The sequence below is a fragment of the Fukomys damarensis genome, unplaced genomic scaffold (genome assembly GCF_012274545.1).
Source record: "Fukomys damarensis isolate Sample0158 unplaced genomic scaffold, DMR_v1.0_HiC HiC_scaffold_30, whole genome shotgun sequence".
NCBI classification, from domain to species: Eukaryota; Metazoa; Chordata; class Mammalia; order Rodentia; family Bathyergidae; genus Fukomys; species Fukomys damarensis.
In genome coordinates, this window is record NW_022900942.1 from 41,932,565 (window position 1) to 41,954,575 (window position 22,011).

The window sequence follows — 22,011 nt, forward strand, 5'->3', positions numbered from 1 at the left end:
TGGGTAGGTTGTTCACATTTGTTTAAAGTTTATGGTGTGAGAGCTGGGGATTTAGCTCAGTGGTTCCACTGCCTGCTTTGCAGCACAGGGTGTTGAGTTCCATCCCCAGTACCAAAAAAAAAAGGATAGTTTATTCAAGGAATCTGTATTTTAGATGATTTAACTATTTTATACAAATATTAGTTAATATTTATAAAAATTATATTTATAATTAACGCATTTGCTCATCATAAGTTAATCTACACTGTTTTAGTTATACTAGCATCACAACAATTTTTATAAATATGTTTTATTTTAGATTACCTAGAGACTTTTGCTGTGAATGATTTTTGAGTACACTTTTTTTTTTCTCTCATTGAGTTTACTGGTACATTTTAGGTAGAGAGTACTATTACAATCATCATTGGGATCTTGTACCTTTACACGACAGGTCTTGGTTCTCACTTTTTCCCCTTGTCCATGCTCTCCCTTCACCCCCTCCTCCCCTCCCCATTTACAAACACTTATTTCTATTTTTTCATTTTCTCATATTTTTTTTTCCCTTATTACCTTTCCCCTACCCTTCCCACTTTCCCTACACCTTTAGCCATTTTCTTCCTACTTCACACTGTTAATTATATCATTAGGATCTTATGTACTATTATATTTTTTCCACACTAGAGAAACTATTCAGTATTTACATGTGTGACTTATTTCACTTAGGAGTATATCCTGAATATGTATACACTTCTTATAAAATCAAGGACTGCACAGCACACTAACCTAGTCAACATTTGTGATTTAAATTTAAATTATTTAAAACATTTTGGCCCTTTCAGAGGAGAAAAATATTTCAACCAACACAAATTTCATGGCTGAAGCATCTGAACAAAATATATTAAGATGAGAAAAGCATATGAATTGACTATAAATATATAATACAAAGCTAGAGCCTTCAAAGACCAGAAGAAACAGGGAAAACTATATTTTATCCTAAATCTGATGAAAAATTGGTAATTGTGAACGAACACGTTTGGAAAAACATAGGGTACAATCTAATGTCAAGAAACTAAAGAAAACTTAGCAAGGCCTGTTGGCTCATATTTTTCTTGGCATCTCTGTATGAATTCATTTACCCTGGGTGTGGAACAAGAGACTTCTGAAATGCGACCTTAAGACCTACCTCAGAAGAAAGTCAGAGAATTTTTATGGCCCACTTCAGGGCAAAACATTGGGAGATCAGAGAGAAAGACCTTCCTGCTTCAGCTTTCTTAAATTTCAAAATAATACACAGGAGGTTATCAAAAAATTCAGTGAAAAAAAAAATTTAACTTTTACAGTAAAAAGGCGCAACGCTAAGAATGAAGGGATTAAGTGTTCAAACCAAGAGGGAGTTTTCTCAGGTGGACTAATGGTGTTATATCTTTTACTATAATCATTTTATTTAAACATTCGCTGTACTTCCTAATCACACTGTTGATGGAAATTTCTGCCAAAAGGCAACCTTAGATAGTGTTTGCAGCCACCTTATTCACTGGGTGTGATGCCATGGACTTCTGACTTTTCTCTAACGTCAAAATGACCATGAAAAATGTCTTGAATTGATTCAGGCCACAGAAGCAGAGTAAACCTAAGGATGCTCACGAAACAGGGTTTCCACAACTGTTTCAGAACGTGGCGGGAATGAAGGGATAAGTGTGTGCAAATGAGCAGTAATATTCTGAGGGCAACTAAAGTCAAGGTGTCTTTTCTGTAATGATTTTTTAAATATATAAACATTCACCATACATTTTGATCATACTTTGTATTTTAGGTTTGAATCTCAGAGCATTTCACAGTTTTGGACAATCATGCTAATAAATCTCAAAAACACCACGGATAAGTAACTTGTTTCTGAAAAATTAAAAAGAAAGTAATACACTGAGTTAAAAAAAAGAAAATTATCACCACACTTTGCTTTGATCACTCAATCTGAAGTCTGTACTTGTTAGAAAGCTTCAGTCTCAAACACAATATTTTGTTTAACTGGCTTTGATTCATGAGACCAAGTCAAAAATTTTCTAATTAGTAACCTTCTGAAGTGATGTCAGAAATCATTATTTTATCAAAGTATAAAAAACCTACTTGAATAAAATATCAATTTGAAACATAAAGGTCAGCTAATTCCAGCTAACTTTCCAATACTCTTTTGACTTTTGCACAGGAATCTTTAATGAAATACCCCTTCAAGGAAAAATATGGTAAAATATCCTTTTAAGGGCCGAGGATTTAACTCAGTGGTTCCATTGCCTGACTCGCAAGCACAAAGTCTCAAGTTTGATCCCTGGTACAAAAAAAAAAAAAAAAAAAAAAAAAAAATCCTCTTAAAAATGTTGAACTTTATTGACATTAAAATAAACAACTGGGGGGTTACTAGTATAAAAATAATTAATGAATATGTTCTTGTTTTATTTCATAAAATAAATTGCTTCATGTTTTAAAAGACACTACTATAAAGATAGCTGGTAACAAAAGAGAATTATCAGAACTTCCTAAAATAGGAAGAGATGAAATGAAAGATCTAATAAAACAAGAACAAAATAGCTTAACTGGCCAAAGAAACAGACTGACTCAGTTTGACAAATACTTTTAGAACTTTCATAAATGACTTCTGAACATTTTTCAGTCAGGGAAGAGTGAACGTATGACAGGGAAGATAAATGGGTTTAAAATAAATAGAAAACAGACTCTGAATATAGCAGATGTAAACAAAAAAAAGCAACCACATTTGAAATCTGGTGTAGTCATTGATTACAGCTAAGGAAAATTTCATCAACCAATTTCATTTCTTGACAGATGAGCATTAGTCAATAAAAAATAAATAAAATGACAAAAAACAGGATATGCCAAAAACTAGTTTGATAAGTAGTCTATTTCCTTCCTCGTGGAGGATAATGAAATTTTTATGGAATAGTGGTAGAGGATAAAAGAATAAATGGAAAAAATCAGTACGTTATTTGCTTAAAAAAATCCTAAGGAATCCTAAAAGAGTGTAATTTTTCTAAGAGGTTAAATAACAAAATATTTAAAATTTTTTTCACTGCTTGCTAAAGATGTATAAACTTAGAAAAAAGATTAGTCATGTTAATGTTTAATAACAGAGGTTAACAATGTTCAAAGTCAGTCATATTAGATATTAGGGCTTTTTGGTGCCACCTAATATTTTCAAACATCAGAGCAATTCCATCTGAAGAGACTGCTACTACTCTTCAGTGATTTCACACTTCTGCAAGTTAAAAAACCATACTATTTTTCTTTGAAGTTTAGTACTGACAATCAAAATTATATTTAGTACAAGCACCATCTTGTATTACCTTTGGGTAAACAAAATGCTTTACACATCCCTTCCCTGTAAATGAATAAGAGAATCTGAAAGGAATTCAGGTAAAAACCTTCAACTCCACTGCCTTTCTTCCTATCTCTTGACAGAATGCAAGGTTAAGGTAGCTGTTAATAGCTGCTCATCTACATGCTGGCTTTCTTTGCTGCTCTCTTTTCAGGCTGAGTTTAGAAGTAAGTATCTACACTCCCAACACAGCAAGAAGTGCCTACAACAAAAAACATGGAGGGGACAGAGAGAGTGGCTATTCCTCCCTCAGTGGTACTATATACTTAGTATGTTCACCTGGGAGTGCTAGAAATCGGGTATCTATTTGCTAATTAAAGAAAGACTTAAACTTTTAAGGACAAAGAATTAAGTGAGCTATTTCTCTAGATATGGTGATTGTTTCATATGACTATAGATATGGACAGTGAAAAGGACTGAATAAAATTGCTTACAGAGGACTCCAAAGGTTGCTGCCTGAAATGTGAAAAAAATTATACAAAGGCTCTCTTTCTTAGTTTATACTACCTAATAATCTAAGGGCTGGGATACAAGGGGAAATGGTTGCTAAAATCCTAATATATTTTACAAAGGAAAAGCAGATATGATAGTGATATCTAAAAGCAGATACGATATCTAAGGGTGTACAAACATTACCTTTTTCACAGTTTTATCTGGTTCAAGAGCAATATCTGGAATATTGGCATCAACCATCAAGGAAAACAAGTTCAAAATCAGATTTGAATACCTAAAGAAGAGCAAGAAAGAAAAATAAAGCAGTGAGTTAGAACTGAGCATTTCTTTCTACTATCAAGAACACTTCTATGTGGGCATGCTGGCACACATCTGTAATTCAGCACTACGAGTGCCTCACAAGTTCAAGGCCAGCCTGGGCTATACAGTGAACTACATAGTGAGATCTTTGTCAAAAACAAAACAAAACAACCCCACAATTCTACAAGTGGTAATATTTGTATTTTTTTTACAATGAATGCTACTACTTCAAAAGAAAACAGTACGAAACTATTCATTAGGTTTAATCAATGAAAGCCTAGAAAAAATATCTTATTTTGAGTCTTTTATCTACATCCCTTACTATGGACAATCTTTTGAAGTAAACATCTAAAAATGACATTCTTGGATCACAGAAAAATCCAGTTTATATTTAATTAGCATCTTAAAATCCTGAAGATGCGTCTCTGTCAGATAATGACAAAGGTACTTTCCTTAACTACTGGAGTGTGTCGTAATTCACTGAATGAAAGGGAGATGGCACACCGCACAAGTCACTCATGAGTATACTCCTGGGATACTATTCATGGTTTCAGGAGTTACATACAGTAGCTGTTCTGGACATAAGGGATCCCAAATAAAGGAAAATTTCAGTACAGTGTCCTATTATATTAATTTGCCAAGAGAAGATTTTCTTTACTGGCCTCTAACGGGAAATAGAAGTTTATCCTCAAGGTCCCCTTTTCCCTCGAACAAGGAGAAAGAATATTCTTATTCCAAATGCATACTATAACATGGGGAAACAGGTAAATGAGCTTGCATGGCCTACACCACCTCATTCTCCCTTGGACTTATTCTCTGGGTAGCCTTTTCTTGGGACAATTAGGATAAAAATATTTGAGGTTTGACTTTGCGAATAGTATGAGGTCAGGAAGCTTTGGTTTTAGACAGTGCCTTTTTTTTTTGACAGTGACTGTTTTTAAGCCAACTTCAGAAAAAGTACCAATACAAGTGTCTTGCACTGTCTTCTCTAGGGGACACAGATATATATTTAGGTGATGCATCACCTTTTACTCTAGCCATTCTTTCTCTTTCTTTTGAGGTTTGACTTTGCGAATAGTATGAGGTCAGGAAGCTTTGGTTTTAGACAGTGCCTTTTTTTTTTGACAGTGACTGTTTTTAAGCCAACTTCAGAAAAAGTACCAATACAAGTGTCTTGCACTGTCTTCTCTAGGGGACACAGATATATATTTAGGTGATGCATCACCTTTTACTCTAGCCATTCTTTCTCTTTCTCTCTCTCTCGCTCGCTCTCTCTCGCTCTCTCGCTCTCTCTCTCTCTCCCCCACCCTCTCTCTCTTTCTTTCTGTCCCTCCCTCTCCCTCCCCCTCTCTCTTTCTTTCTTTCTATACCGGGGATGGAACTCAGGACCTTGTGTTTAAGAGGCAGGCGGTGGAACCACTGAGCTAACTCCCCAGCCCATCCCTAATCCATTTATACTCTTAAATAGTTATGATCATAGCTAAACTACCTTTAACTGACCTGTAAGTTACTAAGTTCCTTGTGGCACTTGATAAATGTATACCACAGATGGTCCACTTCTACTCAATTTTATTCACTCAACTGACAAATATTTACCGAGTGCTCAAAATATACATTGTTCTAGGTACCAGAGATACAGTAGTGACACAAACAAATAAGGTTTCTATATTCATGAAGCTTACACTGTGCATGAAGGTGGGAACTCATACAACAAACTAAGAATACAACTGTATGTCTCGCTGATAGAAAGGTTTTAAGGAGAACACAAAAACAACCCAAAAAACAAAGCCAGGAAAATGAGTCAGAGGGGCAGGGAGATAAGAGGCCATGTTAAGAAGTATAGTGTTATTTCAGCTCAGGATTTAGCTCAGTGGCACCATGCCTGCCTTGCAAGCACAAGGTCCTGGATTTGATCCCAAGTCCAAAAAAAAAAAAAAGTACAGTGTTATTCCAAATGCACTGTGAAGCAATTGAGTTTGAAGAGTCCAGGAACAAACTCTGATAGGCATTTAAAAAAATCTCACACTGGCCATTTTGCAGGCAATTCAAATAGAAGTAAGGAAACCATAAAACAGACTTCCAGGCAGACAAGAAACAGAGGCTAGCAGGTTAGATTCTGAAGATATATTAGCAGGAACTTGCAGACTGTTTCAGTGGAGATGGGTGAGAGGACAGAAGGACTGAATATCACCAAAAATATAGCCTGAGTAACTAACACTATGGTTATTTGGCAAAACAGAAAAGGCTGGAGGAGGAGTGGGATCAAGAATTCTATTTAGACACACTGAGTTTGAGATGCGCACTAGATTCTTAGCAGATACGTCAATTAGGCCATTAGATATCCTCAGAGGGGCTATCAGAGCTGGTTCTATGACTTTGGATCCATTAGCATTTGAATCATACTTAAAGTGACAGTACTGGATAATAATGGAAAAACTTTAAGAAAAGATTCAGCATCAAGCCCTACGTAAGGGTAATGAAGCTTCTAGACAGTTCAGAACATAGACATTAAAGTGGAAAAGGGAAGAAATCACCAAAACAGGAGGAGTGGCCAATGAGACAAAAAGAAAACAGGGAAATGGTTTATACTAAGTCTAGGAAACATTTTCAGAAACCAGTAGGTGGTCAAGTATGTCAGGAGCTGTTAGGAAGATGAGTGGAAACTGGATTTGGTGTAGGTTATTGATTTTGATAAAGCGAGATAACTAACAAAGTAGGCATCAGAGCCTTATAAAGAAAGGTAGGTTAAAAAAAAAAAAAGCAGCACATGCCTGTAATCCCAGCGCCCGGGATGCTGAGGCAGGAGGATCGATGTGAGTTTGAGACCAGCCTGGGCTACATAGTGAGTTCCAGGTCAGTCTCAACTACAGTGAGACCCTGTCTCAAAAAACCAACAACAACAACAAAAGAAAGGTAGGTTAAAAAAAACAGCAGACATTGCGCATGTACTGTGAAGGAATGTGGAACGTGGAGAATCAAGACAATAGTACAATGTTCAATGTTTAGCAACATCCGTGGCCTCTTCCACTGGATGCCAACAGCACTGGACCCATAGGACGATCAAAAGTGTATTCAGGTACTTATCAGGTGTGTCCTTGGGGGAGGAGAGAGCTCCAGAAACCTCAAGTTGAAAACCACTCAATGAGAACAACACAATTGTTGGATTTTCTTCAGCAGCATAAGATGGTCTTCTGGACACATGAAATAGGAAGGTAGAAAGTTTTGACGAGTTAGGGTTTTGGCAGGTGAGAATTTGTAAACAAATTCTTGAGAGAATTTAGAAGGAAGGGTAAGAAGAATGATTATAGTTTGGGGCCATAAAATTTAGCAGGGAAAACAAACAAGTGGGAATATGAGGCATATTATGCCTGGTGGTAAAGTGATAGGCTTGCATGTGTCAATAAAGTAGAAAATTTGTAAGAATAAGGAGACATCGAACATGAGTTGAGAAACCAGGGCTAGCACTGCACATGTATAGTCCTAGTTATTCGGGAGGTTAAGGCCAGGAACTGGAGACCAACATGGGCAACATAGGGAGACTCTGCCTTAAAAAAACAAGGAAAAAAAAAAGAACCAAAAAACAGTGGTGGTGGTGGGGGGGAGCACGTTAAAGGACACAAAGCATTCCTTAAAGTAGAAAGCTTGAGATTGAGATTCCGAGTTTTTGCTGCTATTATTGCTTGGAGGGAATAGTAGCCAAGGCTTTCTCTGAGATGGGAGGACAGGTCCTAAGAGGCCAGTATCCTTGTGTATGATGAAGTCAGAGTAGCAGTCATGAAGATGACACAGTTTTTAGTGAATGAGACAGAGGCAAAGGTAGGGAGATGATGGTGAGCAGGAGGGTAGTGTGTGTGATGGTGTGATCGTCAGCAGCTGTGAGTGCATGCCTTTCTTCTTTATAACAAAGGTAAGTAAACGGTTTGAGTGTGGGAGCCGGGCCGCGGCCCTCTAGGAGTTTGACATTTAAAAGGAAACTTCTTCACCTCTACACTCAAGGCATTGATACAATCTGTAACATTCTAGGACTCTGCTTGTTACACTTGTTGCTGCAATGGAAGAAACTCAAAGAGACAGCCATAGATCTGCTGTTATCAGTAAGAGTCAGGAAATTCGGTCTTTGAAAAACAATGATTTGGTGTTGTGTGCCCTTAAAAGCTTCCTGTTGATGTGAACCTATAAAAGGAGCTGTTTCTGTGAAATAAATCAGACTTCTCTTGGTCTCCTCTCAGGCTTGAGTGTTCTTTCCTTTCTCAATCCTCACTCCCCGACTCAGGCATGTTCGTGTTGTGACGGCTGGACCGCCACATTTGAGCGGCCTTCAGGAGCAACAGATGCACCAAGCCCTTCTCTATGAAAATAATGATGATCCACTTGAGAGGGCTGCAAGGAATGTGGTATCAGTAGGACAGCGAGCTATTACCTATGATGTGGCTGAGAGATAGATGCTTTGTTGATTATAGATTGTATTCCCATTTTGTTATGAAAGAAACCTTAGGAATCTACCAGAGGATAATGGGGTGGGGTGGGGGTCTCAATTTTGAAAGAAATGTATCAGAAGTTCTCAAAGCTGCCTGCCCATTCAGTTCACCTTGGGAACTTCTTAGACATCAGTACCTGGGCCTAACATGGGGCCAGTGAAATCTGATGAAGACCCGAACTGTCCCCTTCCACCACTCCAGACCTCAGGTAATGAACAGCCAGTATCTATGTTAAAGCATCTGTCTTTATGGAGGTAGAATGGGTGTTTCTTTCATGGATGTTGCCATTAACCTGCACTTTCCATTTAAGACAGAATAAATGAACTAAAAAAGAAAGTGTATATTAAGTAGGGTAGAATTTAATGTCCTGCTCAGCAAAAGAGATTTAAAGATTACCAAAAATCTTTAAAACCAGTATGGAGAAACAAAACAAGCTTAAGGATAAAAAAAAAAGAATGATAGTGTAAGAAAACGTACAAACTTGAGCCTAGACATAGACAAACACTGCAAGTGGGGACATAAAAAGAACCAGGCTTGGTGGAGAACTCATGAAAAATGTACTCTCTTCCCCATATTTATACCAATCATCACTGTCACACTAGTCAAGTAAAGATGGCCTAAACTTCCAGGAAAAATCTTCAATACTGAAAAGAGAAATGAACTTAACCTCGTGAAGTGACATTTGCATAGTAGTCTAATTCTCCTACATGCTATTTATTTACATGTAATAATATATTAATTAGTTGAATCTTATAAAAACATTTACTAAGAGTACTATTTCAAGGAGCGGAAACAAGGCAGTTATGAAGACAGGTAATGAGAACAAATGCACTGATGTCTTGTCAAACAAACATCCTCTGAGATAATGTAAGAACTACTAGATAGAGTTACATGAATTCTTAATTTCAGTATTACAGGTTTTAACCAAAAAAATATACTGTATGTTTTTATCATCAGAAAGAAAGTTAGTTATGGTTCCCCCAGACACATAAAAATGAAAATGTTTCAGTATTACGACTGTTGCCATTAGAAATATGTACTGATTTTTAAAGATGGTAATGTATTATTACATGAAAATCATCACACTATTATATGTATATACTCATCTAACACACTCACAACCATTTATAGATTTAGTTCAAAGTGGAAACCGCACATTTGACTATGATTAACATTCATAAGTTAATTCTTATGTCCTAAATACAAATTTTTTACTATCTGTATTATACACTAAAAGTGTGATTGAAACTTTAGTCAACCTGATCTGAAATCAAAGTGACTTATTTAAAACAAAAAACTCCACATTTTTTATGAAAATGTAAGATTATTTTGATTAATCCTTTGCAATTTTTCTTTGTAATGAATGTTAACTTGAGGTCTATGTTGACAACCTGCTTATTTTCTCATTTTACTGAATGACTAGTAACCCATTATCAATGATTTAAAAGCACATGTGGTTCTTTCTGCTCTGACATTCTCAGATCGCACCTGCTTCCTCACTCGGATCCTCAAGATTCCATCTACTTTTCTATTGGCTTTGACTATTTTAAATTTTAAAATCCAGATAATAAAGTGGAACTCTCCTCTCTCTGAAAGTACTTCTGCATCAGCAAGCAAACAAAGAATACGGCTTTTCTCATCATTCTTTTAGCATTTATTTCTGGGGAATGAAGCTGAGATACTGGGCCACCTGAAGCATAAATAATGTGGGTGAATGCAGCTACTGCCATTAACTTGCACTTTCTATTTAAGATAGAATAACTGAACTAAGGTATAAAATATATGGGCTAGAGGTTAGCACATGTGACAAATTCTGAGTTTACAATAAAAGTGCAAAAATGAAACTGGATTAGCAGAGGACAGCTGTACTCCTGGGACAAGCAATATTAAATCACCCAGAAGGCTGACTTCAGTGCAGAAATTCTGAGGGTTCCCATACTAATACTGAGAGTTCTCATTCAATAAATACGCAGTAGCTGGGCATGGTGGTGTATGCCTGTAATCCCAGCACTTGGGAGGCTGAGGCAGGAGGATCGCTGTGAGTTGGAGACCAGCCTGGGCTACATAGTGAGTTCCAGGTCAGTTTCAACTACATAGCGAGACCCTGTCTCAAAAAACAAAATAAATAAGTAAGTAAGTAAATAAATAAATAAAAAGCTGGGATTTGACAAAGGCACTAAAGAGTGATCTAATATCACAGCAAGTAAGTTAAATGCTTCCTTCTTTAGAAGCCAACATGACAACTACCATCCTGCAGGGCTGCCTTTGGGAAGATCTGAACAGAATGAAGCATCACCCCCTCTTCTCCATTCCAGTTCTGTCAAAGTATGCCTTGACTTCGGCTGCCTGCTTGCTTTTCTTTTCTCTTCTCTTTCTTTTCTTTTCTTTTCTTTTCTTTTCTTTTCTTTTCTTTTCTTTTCTTTTCTTTTCTTTTCTTTTCTTTTCTTTTATTCTTTCTTTCTTTCTTTCTTTTTTTTTTTTTTTACAAAGGATCAAACTTGGGACCTTGCACTTGCGAGGCAGGTGGTGGTACCACTGAGCTAAATCCCAGGTTTGCTTTCTTTTTATATAATGCTAGCTTCCCAGCTGGTAGACTTTTGCAATGGGATAATTAGTGGGAAGTCAAGAAATTTTGTGTCTTTTTCCTTATTAAGATAAATACAAAATGTGTATTAAGAACTACTGCCACCTGGTTCATTCTGAAAGGGAAAGTTATGCTAATGAATGCACACATATGAACAACACCTTCACTTGTTCCACAAAACAGATTTACCGAAACTGCACGTGTCCAGCAAACCAACTTACCTTCGAAGGTGGAGAAAGGCTGTGTAACACTGCTTGCGGAACTCTTGGTACTGCTCACTCTGGGTGCCCCCCATTCCTTCGACCATTTCTTTATTCAGCTTCATTGGAGGAGGAAGAGGCTTCGGATCCCGACCCAAAATATAGCCAAAGTCTATGTGGAAGAGTTTGCCTGGATGTTGACAAGAAACTCATTTGTTTCCAGAATTATCTTTAAAAACTGGGAAGGAGATATGTAATACAATTGGTATAAGCAATGTCTCTTCATAAAATATATCAGTTCATAAAGAAGCCTATTAAATCACCTGGCTCCTTAGCTACAGGTTTGAGTTCATCCTTCAAAACATGGTTTAGCTTACTTTAACTCATATTCAGATGAAACTAAACTTAAAATCATCCCATATTAATGTTAAGTTGAAATTTTAAGTTAGTACTCAGATGTCTATAAAACCAAATTATTTTAAGAAATCAGCATAAATTAAAATCTATTAGCAAATTTATCATGCTAACAAATACAGGTGAACTGCACTTCATGCAGAGGAAGACTTTTTAATTTAAATATTCCTAAATATCAATCTTTCTTTTATAACTTAAAAAAAACCCTCAAATTTCAAATCACATTGTTAGTTTCAGCTAAACTATTTTCGACTAGTCTATGTCACTCATTAGCTGCAGAGTAGGAGACTAAACACAGCATTACATCTACCAAGGGCTGAATACACACGATTCTTGTCAAGAAAAACTCTAAATTCATAGGACAGACATTGAGAAGAATGTCATAATTCACTTTAGAGGATGACTCGCCTCAGAATTCGTAAAACCTCTTGTTATTTACAAGTAGGCATACAATATGGATACATTTTAACACAAAAAGTAACTGCATGGATCCTATGAGATGAGATCTCCCAAGGCAGAGATTTAGGATTTATGTCTATTTTGTACAATATTTATATCCCCAGCCCCAAAATGGTTTCTGACACCTAAGTACGCACTCATTAATGAAGGAATTAGCTTAAAAAGCTAACCAAAAATGTAATATAATCTGCGTACTCTTGCCCATCTTATAATACATATGACCTATTTTATTTATTTATTTTTTTGGGGGGGTACCAGGGATTGAACTCAGGTCTTTGTGCTTGCAAGGCAGGCGGCAGAACCACTGAGCTAAATCCCCGGCCCCATATGACCTATTTTATATAGAAATGTATCCTCTATCCTATATTTGAGAGGCCTGATTTCTCCCCCTCAATTGTCCTAGCCAAAAGATTTCCTTCTTGAATTACATTTACTGAGTTTTTGAACACTTCTGCAATCTTGCAAAATATTTTTACATAATGACTGTGCCATTAAGACATTTATATTGCTTTGTCTGAACATTATTACTGTCATTAAGTCAGTCTGGGAAACACACAAAAAAATGATGGGCACAGAGCTAACTGGTTATAAAGCAGTGAAGTTTCAGGTCAGGTGCACACTGGCAAGCACCTAGATCCAAGAGTACAGCTGCCCTGTAGCACAGAAAATCTCTTAATGCTTCACATGGTCAAATATGTGACCCTGATACACTTGCTTAACCACAAAACAGGATATTAGTAACATGCTCATGGGGCAGATTTAGAGAATATAACTAATACCAAAGTAACTGGTACACAATAACCATGTGCTCCCAAATAAGTTATATTGACAGGTGTCAAGAAAACAACAAAAACCTCAATTAAAGAAAGAATAATTATATTAATAGCTTTCCCCATTCCAGAAGTTATGCCACTAAGTCAAGAGGAGAAAATCATTCTAGTATATATAACAGGACTTAAAACTAGACCAACCCATTCATAATCTGATAATCAGGTCTCTTAAAGCTGCTTAGAAATGTCTCAGATTCTTCAGGTACTACTTAGAAATGAAATTCTGAACTTTGTTCAAAATAAGTATTAATAACAATTTGAGATCTTTGAATACACTGAACTGATATTTATATGCCCATTATATCTGAGGTTCATGCTGTCTGGAATTAGTAACATTATATATTAAGGAGCTAAGTAACTTTATGTTTCACAATTTTTTTGGACATCTTTCTCACAAGGAAAAATGAAATGAATTAATCCAGACATTTTACATAACTGAAAATGAGAAAGAACTTAAGACTCTTGTCAAGTATGACCAATTATGATACTAAATATAAGTAAAACTCTAGATAGTGGTATGACTTTATGCAAGTGTAAAGAAAACTATTGGAAATTCTCTGGAGTAAACAGTTATACTAAATTTGAGACATAGGCTTCATATATAGAGGAACAGCTTATGTATGAATGATTATAATAATTGTCCAAAAGTGATAACCTGGCTATAAAATTGTGCATGCAGAAAAGCTGACCAATACAAATTTTTTTTATTTCTAAAACTATAACAAAGTTATAGCCATAGCTAAGTGGTTTCCCTAGCTCATGCTAGGACTACCTACATATTAGCAGACATTTGGTAAGCAGTTAAAAATAAGGCTCCTACTTTACCTATATTTATTAAGTGTACACTGAAATGATTTAGCTGTTTGTTCAGTTTTCCCCCACAATGTTTGTTAAATATTTGAGACTGAGCCAAACACTCCCACCCCACTTCTCGGCCACACCCTACACACATAGCACCCTCCTCTTTTTAAATTTGTGACAAGGACTTGCTAAACTTGCCAGGCCTTGAACCTGTGATCCGCCTGTATCAGACTCCAGAGCAGCTCTATTACGGGACCCCGGGACTCCCCTAAAACATTTTTAAAAAATTATTTTTAAATTTTATTTTATCCATTCCCCTCTCAAGCCCTCTCCCTATGTACAAAAGCTTTGTTTCAATTGTTTACTTCTATTTTCACTTTTTTTCTCGCCCCCTAAAACTCAATGAACCAGCAACAGTTTTATAATCACAGATCACGTTTTATTATCTTTGTTATACTTCTGAGACCTAGGACAATTCCCAGCACACAGGAATACTCAATGAGTTTACTTTACCAGTGACATCTTAATTCCACAGTCATCGTTCAGGCTCAGACAACTTTTAAACACTGCTGATCCCAGGAATTTCCCTCTAGTCTGTTATGAAAAATTGTGCTTAATTTCTTTCACTTCCATGGTGATTTATAAAAATTAATAGAGGCCAAGTATGGATCATCTGAATGCCACCAACTTTTTGGGGTTGGTATCAAACAGCAAGGCTATTTTAATTGATGCTAGTTAATACTGACAGAACAGAAATACTTACGTAGGTGCTCCCTGATTTAACAACGGAGGTCACGTCCCTGTAATCCCACTGTTAAACTGAAAACACCTAGTCAAAAATGCATTTACTATACCTACCCTACTAGAGTTCAGAAACACAGAAAGTATACTGCAGAGGATGTACGGGGGTGCCACATGGGGGCGCTACTGTTCACCGCCGCCACTCTGCACAGTAGGACTACCACGCCGCATATTGGCAGCTCAGGAAAAGAGCCACATGAAAAATTTAACATGTAGTTTTTAATGAGTGCACACTGTTTTTGCACCACTCATTCCATCATTAAGAGGGAGACTTCATCTTGAACTTATATGGTAACATCCTGAACAAATAGAAGATTGAAAGAAATGTAGATTAAGAAAAGTAATTGAAGAATCTTGACAGGAGATATGAAAGTAAAAACAGTAGCACTTACTCTACACTACCTGTATCATGTGAGTGGCAATTTGGTTTCAACAGTGTATCACCTGCTACATTAATGTTGCCGAGTCAAATTCTACTAATCAATAACGTAATACTGATTTAATTCATAAATCTGCTTTTTGTTTTATAGTTACGTGCAAGTAGATATACAAGAAGTTAGTCTCTGGCTTTATGCTGAACACATTTAAGATGATCAAACATGGCACCCTAGGGCAGTGTCGGTGAACCTTTAAGAGACTAAGAGCCCAAACTGCAACCCTAAATCCAGTTTTTTATCACAAAGGGCCAACATTGCAATTAAACCTGAATAGTGAGTTTTCAGTTTAGAAAAATCGACTCATACATTAACATCTTTCGTCTTAAAAACACAATAACAGCCGGGTGTGGTGGCGCATGCCTGTAATCCCAGCACTTGGGAGGCTGAGGCAGGAGGATCGCTATGAGTTCAAGATCAGCCTGGGCTACATCATAGTGAGTTCCAGGTCAGTCTCAACTACATAGTGAGACAAAAAAACAAAACAAAACAAAACAAAAAACCCCACACACAATAACAGAGCTTTCAATAATATAAAAAGCTTTTTATTGAAAGGTAAAAGTTTGCATTTGGCAGCTCAGCTGCTGGGAGTGATGCTGGGGCGACCTGGCTCTGTGTGCTCCCTGCAGCACACAAGCCATGGGTTTGCCATCACTGCCCTAGCTGCTTTCACCTCCATTTAAATGTGTATCATTTCTATGTACCACTCGCAATGAAAAATTGCCTTGGGAGAGCTGTGGGCTTAATTCACTGGTAAAGCACAGGGTTAGAATGTGCAAGATTCTGGGTTCAATTCTTAGTTACTACTACCGAAAGAAAGAAAAGGAAAGGAGAGGAAAGAAAAGCTCTCTCAGAAACCGAAGATGGGCTTTAAAAAATAGTCTAAGAACAATGAAATGGAGTTTTTGAGAAATCCATATACTGTAAGAGATTCTTAAAGGAAGTCTATGATTCCAAAGATATGAGAAACTAGTTTCAGAAAAAGCAATTTAGCCACTGTAGTACTCACTGAAAAAGTATCATTTAAACTCCCAAGGTTCCAGGGCATAGGCTATTCTCTTAATTTTCCATGAGTTGCTGAAAAATCCACAATCAACTTTTGTTAAGGATTTGTTAAGAGTTCGTGGCCTTCAACTACACATTCATTCTCTGTTTAACTAGATAAGCACATCTCTTAGTGCTCTATTCTTATTTCAGAGTTCCCAATAACTGTCTACCTTTTAAAACCATTCTTCTCTTCAAGAAGTAAAGGGATATAAAACTCACAATATTACAGTTATAGATGAACTTTTCTTAGTCTGACTGATTTGTTTTTTGGGGGACAGTGTCTCACGTAGCTCAAGCTGGCTTCAAACTCACAGTCATCCTCTTGCCTCAGCCTCCCAAGTGCTGGGATTACAGGCAAGTGTTATTTTATTATTCAAATACTGCTTGTTAACAGTATAATTCCTAATGATACTGAGCACTGGAGTAGATGACTAATTTGATCAATCTTTTTAACAAAGCTATTATCACACATGATTTATTTAATGGGCATGATGCTGTTAATATGGAACTTAATCCATCTTCTTCATTTGATTGCAAGTATTACTGGAATTCCAATGTTGGTGTTTGTCACTGCTTAGAAATGAAGGGTATATTTCTTCTGTTTTTTGTGTTGTTTTTTTTTTCCTTCCAGTACTGGTGATCAAACTCAGGACCTTGTGCTTGCGAGGCAGGCGCAAGCAACAACACTGAGCTAAATACCCAGCCCTAAAGGATACGTTTCTATCCTTCTTATTAAGAAAACGCCAAAAGAATGGGTTAGGTTTCGTTATGAGGCATAAAAGATTCATTATCTAACAATGAGACCATTATTATGCTTTGCAAGTTCAAAGAGCCATGTATTTTGAAAAAGGGGTATTAATGTTTGAAGAAAATTCATCCTCATACATACATACCAAAGAGAATGATTTTTAGAAGTTAGTATCAGGAAGTACAAATTTTAAGGGTTCAAAATGCTCTCTAGGGCCGGGGAGTTCAGTGGTTCTGCCGCCTGCCTTGCAAGCACAAAGACCTGAGTTCGATCTCCGGTACTCCCCCACCAAAAAAAATGCACTCTATGAAATATAAATAATTGCTTAAGAAATTCAAGAAGTATGGTCTTATTTAAATCTATTCCCTTAAAAAGTCAAGAAATAAAGTTTATATAAAACAAACTGTTCACTATAATCACCACCTTTTCCCCCCAACTTAAGAACTGAGGTGTTAATTAAATGTTCTTGTTATTTGCGTAAGTGATATAAAATTATTTGCAAAAATGTAGCTCAAAACATTTGTGGTTCCTGGAGTAAAGAGAATATACTATGAAAATTTAAAATATTTAATGGTAGAGCTTTGCTTTTAAACTTCCATTACAAATTTCCTATAAAAATCTCTATTTCTTATGTGAATGTGCCTTTCCTGTAGTTATGCCACTAAGCTCAGAAACAAAGAAGGTGTCTGTTATGGCTGTATCCAGCTGTCCGCCCCACCCAGCTATGGTCTGAAACTTTAACAGACTGTAAGCTACAATAAACCTTTCTTCCTTTAACTCCGGGTGCTGGGCATTCTGAATCAGCAACCAGAAAAGTAACTAGCACAGTAGTAAACAACTATACTGTTATAATTAAAACCTATATTTTGAAATCAAAATAGTTTTCTATAAACAAACACATTCCCTTTGCTCCCAACATTTACTAAACTTTAAACTATAGGTCTTTAGAGGTAGTCTCACATTCAACAGCATAATAATGAGGCATTATGTATTCATAAACAATTTTGAGTATATAAAAAATATTAGTATAGACAATCCAGTTATCTAATAGTTCCACATTAAGCTAACTAATGAACATATCTTACTTAGTATACCTATGTTCCAGTTCCATTCAAGATAAATATTAAATGTTACACATTTTCATTTTTTCTCATCATTTATCAAGGAAGACGTAAATATTCCTTTCTTCTAGAGAACAACTTGAATGTCTAAAGCAGAACAATAACCTACCGAAGATGAGAAACTGTGTCCTCAATGAGTAACAAACATTTTGGTGTCAAGATCCTTTTATGTTCTTAAAAATCTCATGAGGAACCCACAAAACATTGTTTATGTGAGCTGTAGCTACTACCATTTACATTTGAAATTAAGTGATTTTTAAAAATACTAATTTATTTTAAAATAATCAATACTTATAACACACTTTTTTAATGAAAATAACTTTCAAAACACAAAATGAAGAGGGTATTATCTACATTCTGCAAATATCATTAACATCTAGCTTAACAGGACACAGATGGATTTTCATAGTCACTGCTTCTTTCACTCTGTTGGGAAAGAAATGAATCTCATCCCAGATACAGACTTTAGAATGGGAAGAGAATTTTAATAACCTTTTCAGAGAACTATAGGTAGCATTTTTCACTATAAGAGCAAATTTTCAGGCACTGCCATACATTCGAAATAGTTTAAGAAAGTCTGAGCTTGGAGCCCATCAAACTGTATTTGTCTTTAAGACTCCCCAGCTGATGACTATTGTTATAATAAAAGCTGAAGTTTGGGCACTTCTGGTCTGATTTGTACTACTGCGACTCACAACTTTGGTTAGTTTATTGTGGAGATTAAAACCCACCCCTACCCCCAATGATTCACTGCAAAGCAATACAAATACAGTACCCACGCAGCATTAAAGAATGTGTCACCTAGTCTAGTAGGCGGGGAACAGGTGAAATCCCACCATTTTGGAAGGCTGAGGCAGGAAGATCACACAAGTTTAAACCCAGGTTAGGCAACTTAGCAAGACTCTGTCTCGAAATAACTAAAGGACTGGGGAATGCAGTACAGTGTGAAAGCCTTGGGTTCATTTCCAGTACAACGCCCCCCCATTACCAGATAAGAAAAAATATATATTTTAATCTGCAATTTCACTCCAGTAACTTGATTAAGCTGTGTCATATAGAAGATAATACAAAAAGAAGCAGCTTGACCTCCCTCCATAATATGACTTCAAAGTGCTGTAACTAGCCTACATATTATTATGCAGAGAGGCAATGCTTAGTCACCTTCTACTGGAACTGTGTTCTTCTTCCTTTGCATTCCATACAAGTCCAATACTTTTTTCCTAACTTAGCCTAGGTTACTTTCCCTATAAGGTGATACTCAGCTCCTTAAGCATAAAAAGTATAGCATCTTATCTTTTTTAAATTGTATCATATGAGAAGAAACTATGTCCTTTTACAGTAAACTGTTTTAAACAGCGCCCTTACAACAACCATTAACATCTTTCTCATGACAGTAAATATACAACTTAGTAAATATACAACTAACTCTCCAATACTGAAAATATAAGTAATGTTCAATAGATCAAAGATTTAAAATAATGTCTTAAAGAAAATAATGCATTTAAAGACATGTTCTAATCATTAAACCTTCAGGAATAATTAATGAAGACTAAAAAGTTCTTGTGGATAAAAAGGGACTGCACAGCTGGTCTTACGTATGTATCAACTATGGACACTGGACCAACATGGGTAAACAGCATGTCCATGGGTAAAACACAGTACAGACATGCAATATTTTTCTGAAAACCGTAAGGGTACATAAAAATGGCATGGAAAACTCAGTTCATTTATTCATTTTTAAAATACCACCAGGAAAAAAGTTTTAGTATTATTTAAACATTTAGAAAAGAAGGCATATATGACATACATTAGGTAACTCCCCAAGTTGCCTAAAATTTTGAGCTTCACATATTAATCGTAACATGAAAGTTTTCCTTGGAATTAAAAAAAAGTTAATCAGTGTCACTAGAATTAAAGAATGATAAAGGTCAGGATAGAAGATGCTTAGAGAAAAATGTCCTATTAGGATAGTACTGACTGTTTTTCTTACCTTGAGCTTTTTAATATTCAAAACATCTTACTCTGAAGTACTAAGAGAGACAAATAGGTAATATTCCTCTCTCAAAGAGGTAACTAAAGAATAGAAGAGACAACTTTAGGATCTACAACTGTTTATTTCCCCTTAATAAAGATATTGAGCTCCCTGTTTTCATTTGTGATTTTTTTAGTCATTTATGTAATTAATTCAATTGTAAAGTCTGTATATCATGAGTAGTATACAAGTTTTTCAGTTATCCTGGCCTTATTCCACTCAAATCCTCAAAAAAATTTTTTTATCAAAAGAAAAAAATGGAATAAATTCAAACCAAGTGCTACAAATGATTATCCTGAACAAACCTCTTAAGGCTTCCTTTACGGACATCAACTCTAGGGCGAAAAGTCATTTTCCAATTCCTTGCCAGTTTGAATTTCTTCACTTCTCGCCCTAAGAATGCTATAGTAACACATTAAAAAATAAGACATCATCCACTCCAAATTTGCTCCAAGAAAATAATGTTGTAATTGACCACACAGCAATCCACTGACAATGATATTGCTATGTGTTCACTTTTAGGTGGATATACAGTGCCCTCTGCTGCACAAGTGAAAACTTTCACCAGCCTGAAAGTATCCATAAGCACACGAACCAGGGGCAAAAAGAAACTTCTGGGAAACGTGTATTTTTAGTACACCGCCTTTGAATTGATTTTGAAATTCTCTCTTCAGTTAATAATTTTCTTTCACACATGCCTATAATTCTTAGTTGGATCTTTTCTGTCTCACTTATATTTACAGTGAGGAACAGTTTGACAAGGGCAAGGCCCGAAATGACACCAGTGAAATGAAATTGGGGTGGCTCCTTCCTCTGAGACTGCTCACACCTGGGACAGGCACAGATGACCCAGGGGAACTCTTAATTACTATTCACTACACTTCGAAGCAAAGCCATACTCTAAACATTCCCTGGATGGCAAATGAGAACAGAAGACAAAGATGTTATATTTTGAGGAATGGAAGACATGTTATTTGCTTGATATATCTAAACAATGCCCCATCAGTTGTTGAGATTGGACAGTTACATAAGTAAGTCCAAAGTTTACAATTTTAATATGGTATGAAATTTATGTTAAAGGCAAAACAGATGCAAAACAATGAAACATCCTTCAACATATTTAAGGTATTTTTAAGTAAAAGCACTGAAATGTGCTTCCTACAGTGAACCAGAATCAGAATTCACCTTAGGTAAGTTACATGACATCTGTTTATAATAAGTATGTAATCAATATAACGTAAAACTGCCTTAAAACATGGATTTGCTGTGTAAATTAACTTATAAATGGTCAGAAGTTGATGAGTGCATTATACTTGTATTCATCTTGACATGATCCATCTAATTTTCTGTAATCTAATTTTGTTCAAACTAAATTGAGAATCTGAGTTTTCCTAGTAAGAAAGACTTAAAATTCTAACTGCACAACATACATGGATGAAAAAATGAAAGAGCAGTTAAGTTAAAAAACAAAACAAAACAAAAACTACTATTTTATTTTGTTTTGTTGAATGGCTGTTTAAAAAAAAAAAGGAATGTGCCTCTTATCTAGCACATTTTAAAGTTTCCGATTTTTAAAGAGAAATGTGAAGCATCCTTGAGTGGAAAATTGATAAAAAGAAGCTTAATCGAAGAGGAGTGGTGATAGTGGGCATCCTTGTCTTGTTCCTGATTTTAATGTGAAGGTTTTCAGTTTTTGGCCATTTAATATGATGTTGGCTGTTGGTTTTTTCACAGATAGCCTTTATTAATTTGAGATACAGACCATCTATTCCCATTTTTTTGCAGAGTTTTTATCATGAATGGGTGAATTTTGTCAAATGCTTGTTCTGCATCTATCGAGAGGATCATGTGGTTCTTGTCCTTGACTTTGTTAATATAGTGTATTACATTTATTGATTTACATATGTTGAACCATCCTTACATCCCTGGAATAAATCTCACTCTT

At 35.9% G+C, this 22,011-nt stretch overlaps 1 protein-coding gene across 4 annotated transcripts in view; it reads right to left on the reverse strand.

Moving 5' to 3' along the window:
- Pik3c3 (phosphatidylinositol 3-kinase catalytic subunit type 3) overlaps nt 1-22,011 on the reverse strand; it is a 119,284-nt gene that overhangs the window by 13,802 nt on the left and 83,471 nt on the right. For 3 of the 4 annotated variants that reach the window (XM_010638015.3, XM_033757366.1, XM_010638014.3), the window contains 2 exons: nt 11,401-11,569; nt 4,001-4,091 (listed from right to left, as the gene is read on the reverse strand). In XM_010638015.3, the coding sequence (XP_010636317.1) occupies nt 4,001-4,091; nt 11,401-11,569 (260 nt within the window). Of the gene's footprint in view, nt 1-4,000; nt 4,092-11,400; nt 11,618-22,011 lie in introns of those variants that run through there. The other variant, XM_010638016.3, reaches the window with a different exon arrangement.